Here is an 18,119-nt window from a genome sequence, read left to right on the forward strand (position 1 = left end):
TTGGAAACAATTACAACATTGTGTGTGAGTATTGGAGGAGAGGTGTGAGTTTGATAAGAAGGATCATAGTGCTTCTTAGATCATAGTGTATTTTGAAAATACAGCGCACTTACCCAGGTACTGGTGAGGGCTTAAGGATTATGAGAAGAACATCCCAAGCAGAGGAAACAATATACACAAAGTTGTAGTAATGATAAGAAAAAATATGGTTCAATAAGACACTGAAAAGTTTGGTATGGCCAGGAAAAAAAAAAAAAAGTACATTCAGGGAAGGGGCAAGAGATGATAAATGGAAAAGGGAGTAAAGGGTTCAAATTATGAAAGGACTTTTATGACATGTGTCTTTGTCTGCTTGGGCTGCTATAACAAAATACCCAAGACCAGTTTGCATTTCTCACAGTTCTGGAGGTTGGGAAGTCCAAATCAAGACAGTGGTGGACTCAGTGTCTGGTGAGACCTGCTTCTTGATTCAGATAGCTTTTTGCTGGAACCTCACATAGTAGAAGCAGCCAGGCATCTCTCTGGGGTCTCTTTTGTAAGGTCACAAATTTCATTCATGAGAACTCCCCTTATGATATAGTCATGTCCCAAAAGGCCCCACCTCCTAATGGCATCACTGGGGTTAGGTTTCAACATCTGAATGGTGGGGTGGAGGAGGGGGACACAAACATTCAATCTATAGCACCATCCTAAGGGAACCAGCACAAGCAAATAAACATCAGATTTGTGTTTTGAAAAGATTATGGTAACAGTTTGAAAGAAGGGTTGGGGGATAGGCAAGGAGAAGAAAGAGGAGGAGGACATTTTTTCTCAGAGGCAGGAATTAAGGATAGGTAATATCATAGGTAAGTTTAACTGTGAAGGAACAAAATATTTACACTCTGAATTATTAGGAAAAGTTATTTGTTGACCATGATGGAGAATATGGCATATGTATAGAATAGTAGATGTTTAGAATTATTGGCTTAGGAAATGTGGAAGGGAAATAACTAGGGATAAATAAAAGGATTGCTGAACAATGTTGAGGGTCCCGTTAAGATTGTAAAATGTGAATTTGTTGTGGTACTAGCTATCATATTTAATAACATTTTAAAATTGGAGAGCAGGAAGAAGTATATGGCTGGATTCATCCAGTGTCAGGGATTGAATGGCAAGGTTAAATAGCTAGGTAGAGTTTTAGGGAACTGAGGTAATACTAGAATTGCTGAAATCATTGATCATTTTATTCAGAGTAGGTAGGGATGAAGTCAGTCATGGAAAGGACTGATAGATTGGGAAAAGAAAGGAGGAGTTGAATGAATAGAGGTTTCAGGGAGATTAAAAAATATTTGCTTCCTAATAAGGAAATAAAATACATGATAAAATAGCAGACTGTAATAGAAAGTAATTCCCAAACTTAAGCTTTCAACTAGCTTTCAACTGTGGAACAACTCTCCAGGATGAAGGGGCAAGGGCCCTGGGTGTTACTGTGTGAAGGTTTGGTACAGAGCAGTGGAGAATTAGGCCATTTATTAAAGACAGGGAATGTGAGGCCAAGTTATTAACTTCCCTGTGTAGATTCACAGTTGTTCAGAATGATGGCAGGAATTGGAGGGGAGAGAGAACCTAAGAGAAAGATCCAGTGTACTTGAGGGTTAGGATACTAGTGATGAGAATTGCACGATCTTACTGGATGGTAGGGGTTGAAAAGAGAGAAATTGTTTTTGAGTGAAGCCAGAGGACTAATGGTTTAGAAATTATATTTTTGAGCTCAGAAAATACCAGCTCAAGCTCCAAGCTCTAAGCTCTGAGTCTTGTGGTAAAAGGGGAAGAGAAGAGAGTTGAGATCTGCTTGAGAGCACTTCACAGGAAATTCCTAGAGAGGGATTCCAGCTGCAGTGAAGGTGGGGAGGTAGAGTTCGGAGAGGGACTGGTGTTTGTACACAATAGTCAAGGGATCCAAAGGACACAGTAAGGAAAGGTTCAGATGAGGTCTGAAGAAGGTTAGGGATGGGAAAGTTCTTTAACTGGCCATCTCACAATTATTCTTTTCCCTGTTACCGTGTTCTGTCTATATAGCTTGGGATATTGTGATCCATTTTCTCATTTATGATCTTTTGTCAGTCTCTGCTTAGCAGAGTGAATTCTTCTTTGACTAATGTTTCCCCTTTTGTTCTGGGTTAGGCACTGTTAACAAACCTCCATCACACTTTTTTCTCTTACCATTTAGGTAAGCTACCCTGTGATGCCCTGCTTTCTCTCTTAGAACATTTTGCCTGGACCTTTCCCTGTTGGTTTGTAGGATTTTTACAGTTTGATATTTGTCTTCAGTGTTACAGAGACCTAGTCAGTTATTCCAGTGCCATGATACCTGGTAAATCCAGGACCAAGTTGGAAAACTTTCAGCACTCATTTTAGGGTGCTACATATTACCATTTCCCACAGTTTGCAAAGTGCATTGTAAGTTTTTAGAGCACAAACATCTCCAAATTGGGGCCAAGGTTACTTTGCCAGTCTTGCTTTTACTGTCATAGGGCAATTGGTTGCTATGGTGATAGGACTGGGAGAGTAAGTGTGGTAGATAATGAAGAGTTGGAGCTGTTTTTGAGCATAGGGCTGAGGTAGAAGACCATTTTGAAATATTGTACTTGGAAGAGTGTTCTGACATCTGCAAGGTTCTGTAAGCCAAACTAGTGTCTTTATGCTCTAAGCTATCATGGAAACTTAAGTGGCTACAAAAGTTGTATGTGGGTTAAGGAGAGGGAAATGGATGGTGAAGATCCTAGTGATGATAACTGACCTCCTGATATGTTCTGTTACTTCCACTGTGAAATCTACTGTATTCTTGAACCCTGATTCTAACCACCTTGAGTAAATATTCTGCCTAGTCTAGCTTGGTCTGTAATACCTTCCATTTCAGTATGGACTTACAAAGGAGTAGGGTACAGAAAATGGTAATTCTCTGCAGGAAATGAGGTTCTAAAATGATGGATAATCATCAAATATTATGAAGATTAGACAAATGGAAGTCTACACTGAGTTTGGTCCCTCTGTACATTAAGTCTGCTGTGGGATTTTTATCAAAATCATATAACTTCTTTTATACTCTTTGAGGGCAAGGTATAGACTATATGTCTTGTTAGCCATTTGCCTAGCACAGGGTAGGTATTTACTAAGTATTTAAAGCTAAGCCAGTGCATGAATCTAGTAATTTTCTTTAGAGTGGTGAGGAAGACTTACAAATGTTAATAATGTAACTTACATATTTGTAATGGTGATATCCTGCTCCTTCATTAAGCTTATATAAGGTTTCTTTAAGGAAAGGAAAGAAGTTTCTCAAGTAACATGGCACATGTTTCCTCACAGCTTTCATTTAATGATGTGTAATGTCTGTTGGTTTACTGATAGCTTTTCAGTCTCGTGTGTATTTTAAGAGCTATTTAGTTACTATTTTATCAGCAGTAATTTCAACGCATAACTTACCCCCAATTTTGGTAGGTTATGGTAGTCTGAAGTCTGTTTCTCTTTTCGGAGTTTAGTATTGGGGTTTTTTGTTCCTACTGTAGCCAGAGTATATTGGAAACATTTACTTGGAAAAGTTTACTTGATTCACCTCTTTCAAAATGATTCATGCACTTGTAGTACTAGACATATTTTGAATAGGATTATCAGTATTTTGCCAATTGTTCTTTACCCTTGTTCTTGATGTCTCTCAACAAATATAAAATCATTTATGGTCTCTGAAAGTCTCTCATGACTTATTCTGTAACAATTACTGTTTGTTTGGGTTTTTTTTAACGTTTATTTATCTTTGAGAGAGACAAAGACAGAGTATGAGCAGGGGAGGGACAGAGAGGGAGGGAGACACAGAATCTGAAGCAGGCTCCAGGCTCTGAGCTGTCAGCACAGACAGAGCCCGACATGGGGCTTGAACCCATGAACCGCGAGATCATGACCTGAGCCAAAGTCGGATGCTTAACTGACTGAGCCACCCAGGTGCCCCGGCAATTATTGTTTCAACTGACAGTCTTTTTTGTTATTTTTTTTGAAGTGCTTTGGCTTGGTATTTCTTCCATTCATAGCACTTCATTCTCCAGTCTCCCTAACACACACTTTTTAAAATAAAGAATTTACTTAAAATATATTATAGTCAACTATTCCTGTGTCACAGCATATAGCCTAGTCACTCATTCCCCCTAATAACTAAAAACTTCTGCCAAAAGTTTACATAAAATTGATTATCATTTCAACATTAGGTCATCTGTTCTGAAGTGTTTTTAATCTTTGTGAAATTAACATCAATTTTTTTTCTTGATTAGTAATATCTTCTCTTTTGCTTTCTTAAAAAATTTTTTTTTAACGTTTATTTATTTTTGAGATAGAGAGAGACAGAGCGTGAATGGGGGAGGGTCAGAGAGAGGGAGACACAGAATCCGAAACAGGCTCCAGGCTCTGAGCTGTCAGCACAGAGCCCGACGCGGGGCTCGAACTCACGGACCGCGAGATCATGACCTGAGCCGAAGTCGACCGCCCAACCGACTGAGCCACCCAGGCGCCCCTCTCTTTTGCTTTCTTATTCTCACTCTTCATTCACTCAATTTTTTTTTTTTGTTTTGTTTTTGTTTTGAGAGAGAGAGGGCACAAGTGAGCAAGGGGCAGAAAGAGGGAGTGAGAGAGAGAGAGAAGAGGGACTCACCCAAAGCATGCACCAGCTCACCTGCAGCAGGGCTCAAGCTCACCTGATGCCAGCCTCAAACTCACAAAGCGAGAGATCTTGACCTGAGCTGAAGTCAGATGCTTAACTGACTGAGCCACCCAGGCGCCCTCACTTTTATTTTGAGTATAGCTGACACAATGTTACATTAGTTTCAGGTATACAGCCTAGTGATTTGACAGGTTTATACATTATGTTGTGCTCACCAAAAGTGTAGCTACCATCTGTCCTGTTACATGGCTATTATAATATCATTGACTGTATTCCTTATGCTGTATCTTATTCCAGTGACTTACTCATTCCATAACTGGAGCCCTGTATCTTGAGCTTTGCTTGATAACTTAGTTCCTATTCTCTAGGACTATACTTGAAAGAAAATTATAATTTCCTCCCACAAAACTTTAAAAACTTTTCAACTTTACCTAAGCTAACATAATTTTATTTGGGTTTGTTTCTTCTTTCTAATAGAGCAGTCGTAAATCACTACAAATCTTGGTCAGTTCTTTGTTTCATTTATGCCCTGTGTCTCTTCATTTCCCCTTTTTCTTTACTGTGACTTAAATTCTTCTCCCCATCTTCCCCTCTTTTTCTCATTAGACAGCTCTCCTCCTTTGGGGAAGCCATGAAATTTAACTCCCAAGATTATAGGGGCTATTTGCTGAAATTGGTTCAGGCCTAAACTAATCAATACATGGCATGGCATGGCATGGCATGGATCTGGCCAAAATAACTAATTCAGATCGGTTCAGTTTGGGTGAACCATGGTACTTTTGGGGTTTGTTTTGTTTTTTGAGGCAGGGAGGAGCGGTGTGGGGAGAGAAGACTTCTGTGTTGCTCTTCAGTAAGACCTGAAACTGGTACAACCATTTTTCCTCCATGATATGGGCTAGTCTGATAATGTCAACACACAGAAGAAGAGAGTTGAGGAGAGCTCAGAGGAATGCAGCAGGAGCAGGAAACCATTCATGAAGCTCACTATACTTTCACATTTTACAATGGTGCAAATTGTAGGGTAGTACATTCCTCTGTTGGAGCATAAATTGGAGTATGTAGTAGTTTCTGTTATTTACAGTATGTCCTGATATGTACAGATTTAAAATAGATTTTCTGTTTATAAAATAATGCCAGCATATGGTATAGAACTTGAAAATACAGAAAATGTTTTTATTGTAATTTTTTTATTTTATAAAATTTGAAATCATGCCACGTAAGCATAGCTTACTTTTTTAAAAATGCTTTTTTGTTGTTGTTGTTTATTTTTGAGAGAGAGAGGGAGACAGAGTGTGAGCAGGGGAGGGGCAGAGAGAGAGGGAGGCACAGAATCCGAAGCAAGCTCCAGGCTCTGAGCTGTCAGCACAGAGCCTTACGTGGGGCTCAATCAAACTCACGAGACACGAGATCATGACCTGAGCTGAAGTCGGATGCTTAACTGACTGAGCCACCAAGGCATCCCTAAAAACTTATTTTTGAGCATCTGCTTATGATGTCAGATATTTTTAAATGATGTTTTTAATGATTACATAATGTTCTTTTGGATGGCTAGATCACAATGGTAGTATCTATTGTTGGATATTTCTTAATTAAATCTTAATTAAAGATGATAATGTGAGCCATTCAGCTCTCCTTCGTCCAAGGTTACAGTAATGTCAATTTTAAGTGACTCCTTTTTTCCTTTTCTGTATACTTTTTTGCTGTTTGTTTTCCTGAAAAGGTGGAGTAAATTTTACATCATGTTGACTTGTTTGCTTCAAGTTGACTTGTTTGCATTAAGTATTATTTCCTTAAGTGCATTTCTTGGATCACTCTTTTTTTTTTTTTTTTTTTTTTTTATGATGCTCCATTAAGAAATGACTTGTTTATTTGAGAAAGAATATATACTCCTGTTATATGCTTACAGTAAACATTAACAAATTAAGGACTTTAAAGAATCCTGAATCCTACAGATGTCAAATCTCTAGCTTTCTTTATGGTTTCACCTAAAGTATTTGACTTAGAGTGGAGATGTGTCATTTACTGAAAATATTGCTGCACTGTGTTTTACTATAACCTCATACTCTTAATTTGCAATGAAGAAATCCATATTTACTATAGGAACCATATTTTCAGTACTTTCAGCTTTTAAGTGAACAATTCTAGTTATATACTCTGCTTTTATTGCAATCATGAAAACACTTCCTCCTGGTGTTTACTTTCTCAGTAAATATCTTTCTTTTATTTTTTAACCACAGAACTCTTAATTTCTTAGCAACTGTTTTATGACCTAGTTAGTGGTAATGTTAAAGTAATCAAACTAGTAGATATCCTGGCTTTTTCTTGCAGAGATTTCCAAACACATGACTTCTCCCACTCCCACAGCTTACATTATCCCTGGAGTTGAAATGACTGCAAGACTTTCAGAATCATTTGTTGTAATTTTATAAAATGACTGTCACAACTTACTCTTTTAGTAAGACCTGTTTCTGATGGTGAGTCATTGTGTAAATGGGTCTTTGTTCTGCCCTCTTTCTTTTCATGACTGCATACATTTTCTCGCATCTCATGGTCCTTTTATTTGCTTAAAATCCTTACTGGAGGAAAAAAAGATTCTCACCAGTGAAAGAAACTGTTTTATTCATTCCCCACTCCCCACTTCATATATTTCCATTTTCTTTTAGGAACATTAATTTCTTATTTGTCAGGCTCTTACTTTAATCTTCTGAAGCCAGCATACATTCCTCTTATGTGTTTTAAATTGGTTTTAAACCTGCTTTGCTTTCTCTATACTTAGTTCCCATTCTTTCCTTCAATTACTGCCTCATTTTATCTCAAAATATTGTATATCCTTTTATTACTTCAGTTCTTACTACTGCAAAATATGTCAAATAAAAATATTTCTTGGGGTGCCCAGGTGGCTCAGTTAAGCGTCCAACTTCAACTCAGGTCATGATCTCATGGTTCATGAGTTCGAGCCTCGTGTCGGGCTCTGGGCTGACAGCGTGAAGCCTGCAGCCTGCTTTGGATTCTGTGCCTCCCTCTCTGCCCCTCCTCCATTCATGTACTCATTCACTCTCACTCTCTCCCTCTCTCTCTGCCCCTCCCCCGCTCACTCTGTCTCTGTCTCTCAAAAATAAACAAACATTAAAAAATTTTTAAAATATTTCTCACATAATAACTGGTAAATCTAGTCAAAGTATTGTTATCACCACATATCTGAATGAGTTGTGGTAGGAAGAGTAGGGGACTGGGAATCAGAGAAACTGGTTTCTTTTTTCTTTTCCAATATAATCTTATGTGGCCTTACTTGTAATATTAGAAAAACATAACCTGTAATGCAGTTCTACATGACTGTTTTAAAAATGATGAGAGAATATCTTTGAAATTGCTTTGAAATTTAAAAAATGCTCTCAATACAAATTTAAAGTAGCTGTTATGCTGGTCAGATATGATTAGAAAGATTGATGGACTTTCAGTCAGGCATCTTTAAATGAAAACACTGAGTCTGAGTAGGAATAACCTAAAATGGTGGGGTGGCATTTCAGAGAGGAAACATGTGCAGTAAGGACGTATAAAATAAGGTTAATTTGTTTTACTACAAGTAATTTAGTGTGACTAGCATGTAGGATGTCAATGCAAGAGTTGGGAGACCGGTTGGGAAATATGACAGATGTGCTTCACTATTTCATTAAATGTTATGGTGGATCATTTAAAGATTTCAGTAGAGGAGTGACATGAAATTTACATTTCCTGAAGTTTATTTTGGTGTCATTGTAGATGACAGATGGGGGAGGATGGGAGCTGGAGTTAAGGAGACTCTTGAGGAGGCTGTTGGATTTAATAAAGGTCAGAACTGAGAACCTGAAGTAACATGGATGTACAAAGGATAGATGCAAAAGATGCTGGTGAGATGGAATCTGTGGAGCCTGTGTTTTTGATTAAATGTAGGTGATAGGAAGGCATTTAGTAAAAGAGACAAATTTATAATCATTCAAGAGCTTCTGGCTTAGATGGGTTTCCTGCCATTCACTGAGATAGAGACTAGTATGAATCTAATGGCAAAAGGGTAAATTTAATTTTGGAAATGTTAAATTTGAGGTATTTATGGCATATCCAAGTGCAAATGCTTTGTTTTCAGTTGAATAAAAGAAGAGAAGATTTGGGACTTGTCTATGTGGTAATAATCAATGATGCCTTGCATTTGGGTCAGATGGCCTAGGCACAGGGCCAGGTCTCTTGTTACACCTTATTCTAAAAATCTACCCCTTGAGAAATACATAGTTCCCCAGGGAACTTTGAGTTCCCTGGCCCTTTGGGTCATGAGTCCTATTCTTGGTCCTTGCAGTCAATCCCAAATCTGAATCTTTTCTTCATAGTCATAAAGCTCCCTTGGACATGTAATATAAAGATACCAGTTCTTTATTCTTCCCATAATTCTAAGTAAAATTGCACACATTTTTTTTATTACTCTAAATCAATACTTTTAATCTAATCTAGGTACATTTTTAATCCTATAGAGTCATACTAATAACAGTCATTATTTTTGTTTTTCTAACTTGGAGTTTACTATAAATTGGTTATCAGATGCATGCCGTTAATTTATTCTCATGTAGTCTATCTGCTGACATAACACCATAAATTCAGCTTATCTTAGTAACATACCTGAACACCCCCTCTTGGTGTTTAACTGTAAACCCAGTTACTTTAATGTATTTACTTTGCAGCTTTGTTGGGAATTTTGGACTTTGTAGAAGGAATTATGAGTTCCTTCTCATTCCACCTACTCTTCTACCAGGTTATTGGCCTTGAGAAGTTCTACAGGTAGTTCTTTAACTTCTCCTCTAAGGCATTGTGTGTTATTGGCATTGTAGCCTGGCTCCTTGATTTATTCTTCTTTCAAGTTTCTCTAATCCAGTTGCCTGCTTTTCTTGTTCTTTCTATCACTGGCAGTTTCATAACTAAGTTGCCTCCTTGCCATCAGGAGGTCATGTGGAGTGTGGACATAGGACTGCAGGAACAGAATGAGTGCTTGCATAACTGCAAAGGCTACTGTGATGGATGTGATTCTTGCAGTAGCTCCCCCCAGATATTACTTAAAGTAGCAATTGTCCTTCATATATGGGTCCTTCAAACTTCAAGGACTGCCAGCTGCCTATAATTTGTAGGCATAGTCAAGCATTTTTATGACCACACCTAAATGTGAAGGGGGCGGGGGGGAAGATGTTGAATTGATTCCCACAAACATTTACCAGGAGTGTAGTTAAAATGTCAGTAATAGTCTGGCTAAAGATAATGAAAAGTCTACCTTTTTTTTTTTTTTTTTTTTCCTAAGACTCACAACCACAGTGCATGATTTCTTTACAGGTAGCCAATCATTTGGATTGCAAACACTAACTGCCGACTATTTCTTAATGTTCTTTTAAAATTATTTCAAGAGTACTCACAGATATCTGAGAACATCTTTTCGTTCACAGATAAATATACATTTTGAGATACAGTAGATGGCCAGTGCAGAAAGTATATATGAAATGAGGCTCAAACTTTGTAATTATTTACTCTACAGTGGCATTTTAGTGGTAAGCAATATTTGGTTCTTTATGTTTTTATGCCTAAGGAAAGAAGATAATTCCCAGCTGTTTAATTTAAAATGAAACTTACATAGAAATCCTATGCTAGCAGGTTAATAGAATTCCTGTAAGATTTTTCTAAACTGTAAATCAGATTTATGTGAAAAAAAACAGATTACATTTTCCCTTTTATTTCTCTGACAATAGCATTAAAAAAATACTATTCCCAAATCCTCATTCGTTTTAGTGCAAACTATTTTCCCAATTCCTTGGATTGTAATCTGTGGCAAGTCTCATCAGAGTGTAAGAGTTTTGTATTGTTTTGTTTTCATTTTTGCCCCTGATAGTTCAGCTCTGATGCTAAGCCATTCTTTCAGTTAAGGTTAAAATGAGACACGTATGAGTGATTTGCACTTAACTGCTCGCCTCCACACACACAAATGCCTCAGCGTCACATCTAATTGTGATTCACGCCTTATGCCAGACTCTTGCTGTCATCCCAGCACCAGCAGATGGTGGGACAAGACCCCTAGGGCAGCGTGTCCCAGCATTCTGGGGATGTACATCTTCTGGTAACAATGGTCAGAAAAGGGAGGATTTTAATATGGCAAATTGAGTTCAGTTCTTTTTGGCTTCTTGGGGAAAAAAGTCAATTAGTGGAAATTTGGTGTCCAATTTTCAGGTAGTACCTTAAAAACTTATTTTTTAGTCCAAGAAACAAAATAAAAGCAAAACATCACACTGTATTTTATAAATATTCTTGCTCAAAGGGCAGCTTCTGTGTTTAAGTCCCATCATGGGTAGTTTATGTTTGTAATAATCTGAATTATAAGAAACTTAGTAAGAAACTGCACACAAAAGAACAGGTTTCCCCTATTCATGCTCAAGTAAGTGTTCTTTAAGAAAAACATACCAGTGGATGCCAGATAAGACACATGTTGATTTGTTAGTGTCAGCATCTGAAGTTGCTGTTTATGCTTTATGATTAGTGGCTTTAGACAAGTTTTACTTCATCTTTCAGGGCTCTGTTTCTTCACTTAAGAACTGAGGTTGTTTTAAGGTATCCCCACAATATCCTTTTTATTGTAGTATATAAAATATAAGAAGCTAAAATAGTATCAGATGTGTGAAAATGTACTGGGTTTATGGTAGCAACAGGAAATGCATGGGTGGAGTTTCAACATTGAATAACCTTGGTTACTTGATCTGTAGTACTGATATCATAGGTGAATACACACACACATATAACCAATTGCGCATAACTTTTTTTAAGATAATAAATCCATGGAAGTACAATTTTCCATACAGTTCTCCTTTTCTTCAACCATTTCACAGTTCTCCTGATGATGTTAAGAGAATGTTAAGGTTCTTTAGCTCAGAATCCGCTGTAGTCAAAGAGTGCACAGAATAGTGGTTTTTAACTTTTTTGACCAGAACCTATAATTAGAAATGCATTTTGCAGAGAGCAGTCATACACGTACAGTTACACGTGTGTCTGCATACACATGGTTCAAACCAGAGTTTCACTTTTTTACCTCACTATGGGCAAAATTTTTTTCTGTTCTTTTGTTGTTGCAGATATTATTTTTGTTTCTCTCTTTTTTTAAAGTATGGTTTAAAAAAAATTTTTTTTTTACATTTGTTTTTGAGAAACAGAGTGAGACAAAGCGTGAGCGGGGGAGGGGAAGAGAGAGAAGGAGACACAGAATCTGAGGCAGGCTCCAGGCTCTGAGCAAGCAGTCAGCACAGAGCCTGATGCGGGGCTCGAACCCACAAACTGTGAGATCATGACCTGAGCCGAAGTTGGACGCTCAACTGACTGAGCCACCCAGGTGCCCCAAGTATTTATCTTTGAGAGAGAGAGAGAGAGAACGAGAACGAGCTGGGAAAGGGCAGAGAGAGAGGGAGACACAATCTAAAGCAAGCTTCAGGCTCCAAGCTGTCAGCACAGAACCTGATGCAGGGCTCAAACCCACAAACCATGAGATCATGACCTTAGCTGGTCGGATGCTTAACCTACTGAGCCAACCAGGCTCCCCTTTTGTTTCTCTTTTTAAGAAAATACTGGTTCTTGTTCACCAAGCCAGAGTTCCTAATGGGCATTGGGATCCACAATTTGAAAAACACTGTACTAAACAGTCAGCACTTACCATAAAGAAATACATTATTTTTTGGTAGACTCTCAAATTATTCTATTAAAAATGATTTTCTGGGGCGTTTGGGTGGCTCAGTTAAGTGTCCAGCTCTTGCTTTAGGCTCAGGTCACGATCTTATGGTTCTTGAGATTGAGCCCCACATCGGGCTGTGTGGTGATGGCACAGAACCTGCTTGGGATTCTCTCTTTCCCTCTCCCTCCCTTTCTCTCTCTCTCTCCCCCTCTCTTTCTCTCTCTTCCTCTCTGCCCCTTGCTTACTTGTGAGCATGTGCATACAGACTCTCTCAAAATAAATAAACTTGAAGAAATGATTTTCCTATTTCCTACTGATCATATCAGCTGCCATTTACTTAACAAGAAATCTTTAGAGTTCTCTCTTATTTGTACAAACATTTGAAAGGAGTGTAGTTACAATGTCAATAGTAGTCTGGCTAAAGATAATGAGAAGTCTACCTTTTTTTTTTTTTTTTTTTAAGGATATAAAGGATACAGAGGACTAAATTTAAATTGAACGTTTTAAAGAGCTTTTTAATTCTCTGTCTTTAAACACATGCCATTCCTCTTCCTTGATCAGAATCAAATAATGATTTTAAGTTTTGTTTCCTTGAGTTTTTCTTTAGTTCCTTCATTCCAGGTTCTTACTGTCTTTTAACAGGTCATGCTTTCAGTGACATGTTAAGAAAAAGTGAAGTAGCTTGGTTTCATAGAAAGGCTATTTGTATTTTAACAAAGAAGAGAAGGGAAAAAGGGAACTCTTGAATTTCTGTATCAACAAATAGAGTTCTGAATACCATGGCCTTATTGCTGCTCATTCTCTTCTTCATGAGCAGTTATTTGAATGAGTTATATGAAAAACATAGTATTGGAACTATATGGTCTCCTCTATAGGATTCCATATAAAATGACATAAGGTGAATGATTTGCTCATTTAATTGTCATTAAAAAATTGCTATAACATTGTAGGAAACCATAGAAATTATATAGATAAAGATATGCTGTTAAGAATTCAGAAGGGAAGTAGAAAAAAAGGCCTTGCTAGTCCAAATAGACCAGGTTGGAACTAACATTGAAAAGCAGATTTGGTATGCCAGTGGTGTATATTCAGAAAGGATTCCTTTATAATATGACTGTAGGTAGACAAAACATTGTATTATAAAGTATTTTGTGCAAACAAAAACTTAAGGTAAAAGCAGCTTTTTGAACTGAAAATTATAAATATATTTCTTTTGTATAAATATATATACACTTGAACATATACTGAAGCAATTTCTATTATGGATGGTGGAAATTCTTGGAAGACTTTATTGTAGATAATGTCAGTATTAGTGTTGAAGATTTTCCTTAAAGCTCTTTGTATCTCTTTCAGATATGGAAACAAGTGAAAAAATCCAAGGAAGTGGAATACTTCAGCTGTTTGCAAGTCTTTTGATTCCACAGTCTTCCTGCACAGCCAAAGTAGCTAACATCATAGCAGAAGTAGCCAAAAATGGTGAGGTTTTCCTCAAGAACTTTTCTGCTGGGAACATCTTCAGTTTTACACCTCACTTGTCAGTATGTTTTATTAATTTATGTTTTAATTTTGTAGATTAGACATTGTCCATTTCTTTCTATTTCTCTTTTCTTTGACTTTTTTTCCCATGTAATTGTTTAAAATGACTATACTTATAGTTATTCTATTCATACATTTCCCATTTACTATTCTGTTCCTTCAGGGTAGAATTAAAGGGAAGTACTGCTAGTCCCTGCTGTACCTGTGTCATTTATTACTTTGGTAATAGGATTCTTGAGCTTGCCACTGAGTCATTCATCTTTTTTTTTTTTTTTTTTTAATTTTTTTTAATGTTTATTTATTTTTGAGACAGAGGCAGAGCATGAACAGGGGAGGGTCAGAGAGAGGGAGACACAGAATCTGAAGCAGGCTCTAGGCTCCGAGCTGTCAGCACAGAGCCCGACGCAGGGCTCGAACCCACAGACCGCGAGATCATGACCTGAGCCGAAGTCGGATGCTTAACCGACTGAGCCACCCAGGCACCCCTGAGTCATTGATCTTAATTGTCACAGGACAGCTTACCTTTTTCAGTGTATTATATGTTGGTGTGTATTATACCCAGATAAACTTCCCTTTTTTTTTTTTTTTTTTTTTTTTTTATTAAATAGTCTAAACCTATCCTACCAATATTGGCACTTGGCTCTTAACTGCAACAGTGCAGTTGGAATGTATGTTCTGTTTTCTGCACTCACCTATGTAGGACATCTTTCTTTCTTTCTTTTTTAGTATTTGTTTATTTTTTATAGTGCAGGCAGGGAAGGGGATGAGAGAAAGGGGAACAGAGGATCTGAAGTGGGCTCTGTGCTGACAACAGGGAGCCCAGTGCAGGGCTGGAACTCATGAACCATGAGATCATGACTTGAACAGAAGCTGGTCACTCAACCAATTGAGCCACTCAGGCGCCCCAGGACACATCTATTTCTTAATTTTCCACATAAGAATACTATGAAAAAACAACAATGACAGCAAGACTTAGATTATATGATATCTAATCCATCCTATTACATGTGGTTTATGTCCAGTGAGAGATTCTTTGGAAGAATTGTATTTAAGCAGAAATATTTGCACATGATTTTAATTCAGTTTGAGAAAAACATGACTTCTTTTTAAATTTTTTTTTTAGAGGCCCCTGGGTGGCTCAGTCGGTTAAGCGTCCAACTCCGGCTCAGGTCACGATCTCACTGTCCGTGAGTTCAAGCCCCGTGTCGAGCTCTGTGCTGACTGCTCAGAGCCTGGAGCCTGTTTCAGATTCTGTGTCTCCCTCTCTCTCTGACCCTCCCCCGTTCATGCTCTGTCTCTCTCTGTCTCAAAAATAAACGTTAAAAAAAATTAAAAATAAATAAATAAATATATATTTTTTTAATGTTTATTTACTTCTGAGAGAGAACGAGGGAGACAGAGTGCAAGCACGGGAGGGGCAGAGAGAGGGGGAGACACAGAATCCGAAGCAGGCTCCAGGCTCCTAGAAGTCAGCACAGAGCCTGACACAGGGCTTGAACCCACGAACCATGAGATCATGACCTGAGCCAAAGTCAGACGCTTAACTGACTGAGCCACTCAGACACCCCAGAACACTGACTTCTTAAAGCTGTTTTTAAGTATAAGGGCTTTAGTTAATGTCATGTCTTTAGTGTGCCTGGATTCTCAAAATTTGATATTATTTTTAGGCCTTTTATTTTAGTAATTTGCATATATTATACTTTTAAGAAGTTTTAAAAATTCTGGCTTCATTTACATAATCAGTAGAGCAGGTGGCATGTAAAATACTGGTGTGTGTTGTTTGGGGCCCAGTGAAACAACTTGTTCATGTGTGTTGCCAAAAAAATTGCCATGAAATTTTTTCATTTGTTTAGGAGTTCTCAAAATGTCTTTCAAATTCCAATGGGGTTCTGTATTGGTAACTCATTTTTTGGCCGTTAGCTGAAAACTGGCCACCTATTGTTTTATGTCATGTCTCAGCTACTGTACATATATAATCACTATGCTGTGCTTTGTAGTTGAGCTGGTCATAAATGTTCAGATTCCTAGTGGTTTGGGAGTATTTAGTGTACTTCAAACAGATTTGAACTGCTCTGAATAGATTGCCTTGGGGCAACAAAGAACTCCAGAAGCAGATCTAGTTTGAGAATGGAACCCTTCCAGATGTTGTTTGTTAACCTAGACCAACCACTATGTGAATCTTCTTAGATGGAATACAGCTTGATTTCTTTTTTAACTGAAAAAAAAAATTTTTTTATGTTTATTTTTGAGACAGACAGTGTGAGAGGGGAGGGACAGAGAGAGATGGAGACACAGAATCTGAAGCAGGCTCCAGGGTCTGAGCTTTCAGCACAGACCCTGACGTGGGGCTCGAACTCACGAGCTGTGAGATCATGACCTGAGCTGAAGTCAGATGCTTGATCAGCTGAGCCATCTAGCCACCCCAATACAGCTTGATTTTTAAGATCACATGGTTTATTTTTAACTTAGTGAGAATTACAGTATAGATTTCCAGAAATCAGTTATTTTCTCAAAGTCTTTTCTCTCTTTTTTTCTTCTCAAATCTTTATTTAAATTCTAGTTAGTTGACGTATAGTGCATATTGGTTTCCAGAGTAGAATTCAGTGATTCATCACTTAACAACATCCAGTGCTCATAACAAGTCCCCTCCTTTAATACCCATCACCCATCTAGCCCATCCCACACCCACCTCCCTCCATCAACCCTCAGTTTGTTTTCTATCTTTCAGAGTCTCTTGGTTTGTTTCCTGCTCTCGTTCCCTCCCCCTGACCCTTTATGTGTTCATCTCTTCTGTTTCTTAAATTTCACAAATGTGTGAAATCACATGGTACTTACCTTTTTCTGACTTACTTCACTTAGCATAATACACTCCAGCTCCATCCACAAAAGCCTTTTCTCTTAAGAATGAGTTTCCATACTAATTTTAGCATAGATTCAGAAATTTTGGATAGTAAATTTTTGTGGATTGCCATTCCTCTGTGATCTTACTTTTAATATCAGTCATTATAATATTTTGTCACAGTTTCATGATAACTCTGCTGCTATAGGTTGCTTCTAGTAATACTTTAGTAGATGACAGCTATGTTCTAAAGACATAATAGAATTTGTAGCATTTATACTTTTAATCAGAGGCTTGTTAAGGGCATATCACTTACCTCTACTGGTTAAAATAAGTGGGATACATTTAAGTAGTTATTTTTTGCTTAATCACCACATTGTTTTTGTAAGTGACTGGCTGAGAAAGTAAATTAGAATCTTTTTTAAAAATATATAATATCTTCAGAAATGCAACATGACCCACAGAGTACATTAATTGGGCTTATATTTCTTCTTTTTAGAAACTTGGTGGTGAAAACAAGATTTTGTGAACCAGAGTTAAAAAGAGATTGGAAGGTGATTTTTTCATCTCCACTCTGCTGTGCATTTTATGTAACTACAGAGGAGAAATATTAGCATATACTTCATAGATTCAGATTAACCTTAAAATATAATTATGTTTAAATTTGTGCATACAAAATCTCCCAAAAATTAGCATACTAATGTTGAAATTCGAGAGGATTAGCAAGAAGTTTCATGTGCAAGTTTAATGTGGGAGCATAGCCATGATCATAATTACAGTAAAGGATTTTAATACCTTTAAATAAAATATTCCCCTATGCAATACACTTAAGACTGATTTGAGGCAAAGAAGAAATAAGCAAGATAGGAGGTGTCTATGAATGTTTCCTCCTTTTCAGAATTGCATTGTCAAGATATAATAATAATTTCCTAAGACTAGGTGCCTGCCATTAATATGCCTACATTGTGCCAGGAGTTATTTCAATTCTAATAACAACCCCATATGAGATAGGATTTTGCACATGAGATAACAGGCTAAATATCTTGCCTATCTTTACACAGCTAGTAGGTAGTAAAGCTGAGATTCAGACACTTATGTGGGGCACCTTGGTAGCTCAGTCGGTTAAACATCCAACTCTTGATTTCAGCTCAGGTTATGATCCCAGGGTCATGGGATTAAGCTTCACATTGGGCTCTGTGCTGAGCATGGAGCCTGCTTAAGATTTTCTCTCTCCCTCTGCCCCTCTCCCCCACATGTATGTGCTCTCTCTTTAAAATAAAAAATTTAAAAAAATATATGTGATAGTCTTTGGAATTTATGCTTCACCTTGTTTTATTCTTCTT

General features: G+C 37.5%; 1 protein-coding gene across 5 annotated transcripts in view; it reads left to right on the plus strand.

Moving 5' to 3' along the window:
* Window positions 1–18,119, plus strand: part of RAP1GDS1 (Rap1 GTPase-GDP dissociation stimulator 1) — a 167,587-nt gene that overhangs the window by 48,466 nt on the left and 101,002 nt on the right. For 3 of the 5 annotated variants that reach the window (XM_060654592.3, XM_060654591.3, XM_060654593.3), the window contains exon 3: window positions 13,755–13,877. In XM_060654592.3, coding sequence (XP_060510575.1) covers window positions 13,755–13,877 — 123 coding nt within the window. Of the gene's footprint in view, window positions 1–13,754; window positions 13,940–18,119 lie in introns of those variants that run through there. The other 2 variants (XM_060654595.3, XM_060654594.3) reach the window with 2 other exon arrangements.

Source organism: Panthera onca, chromosome B1 (genome assembly GCF_046562875.1).
Source record: "Panthera onca isolate mPanOnc1 chromosome B1, mPanOnc1 haplotype 2, whole genome shotgun sequence".
In the NCBI taxonomy this organism is placed as follows: Eukaryota; Metazoa; Chordata; class Mammalia; order Carnivora; family Felidae; genus Panthera; species Panthera onca.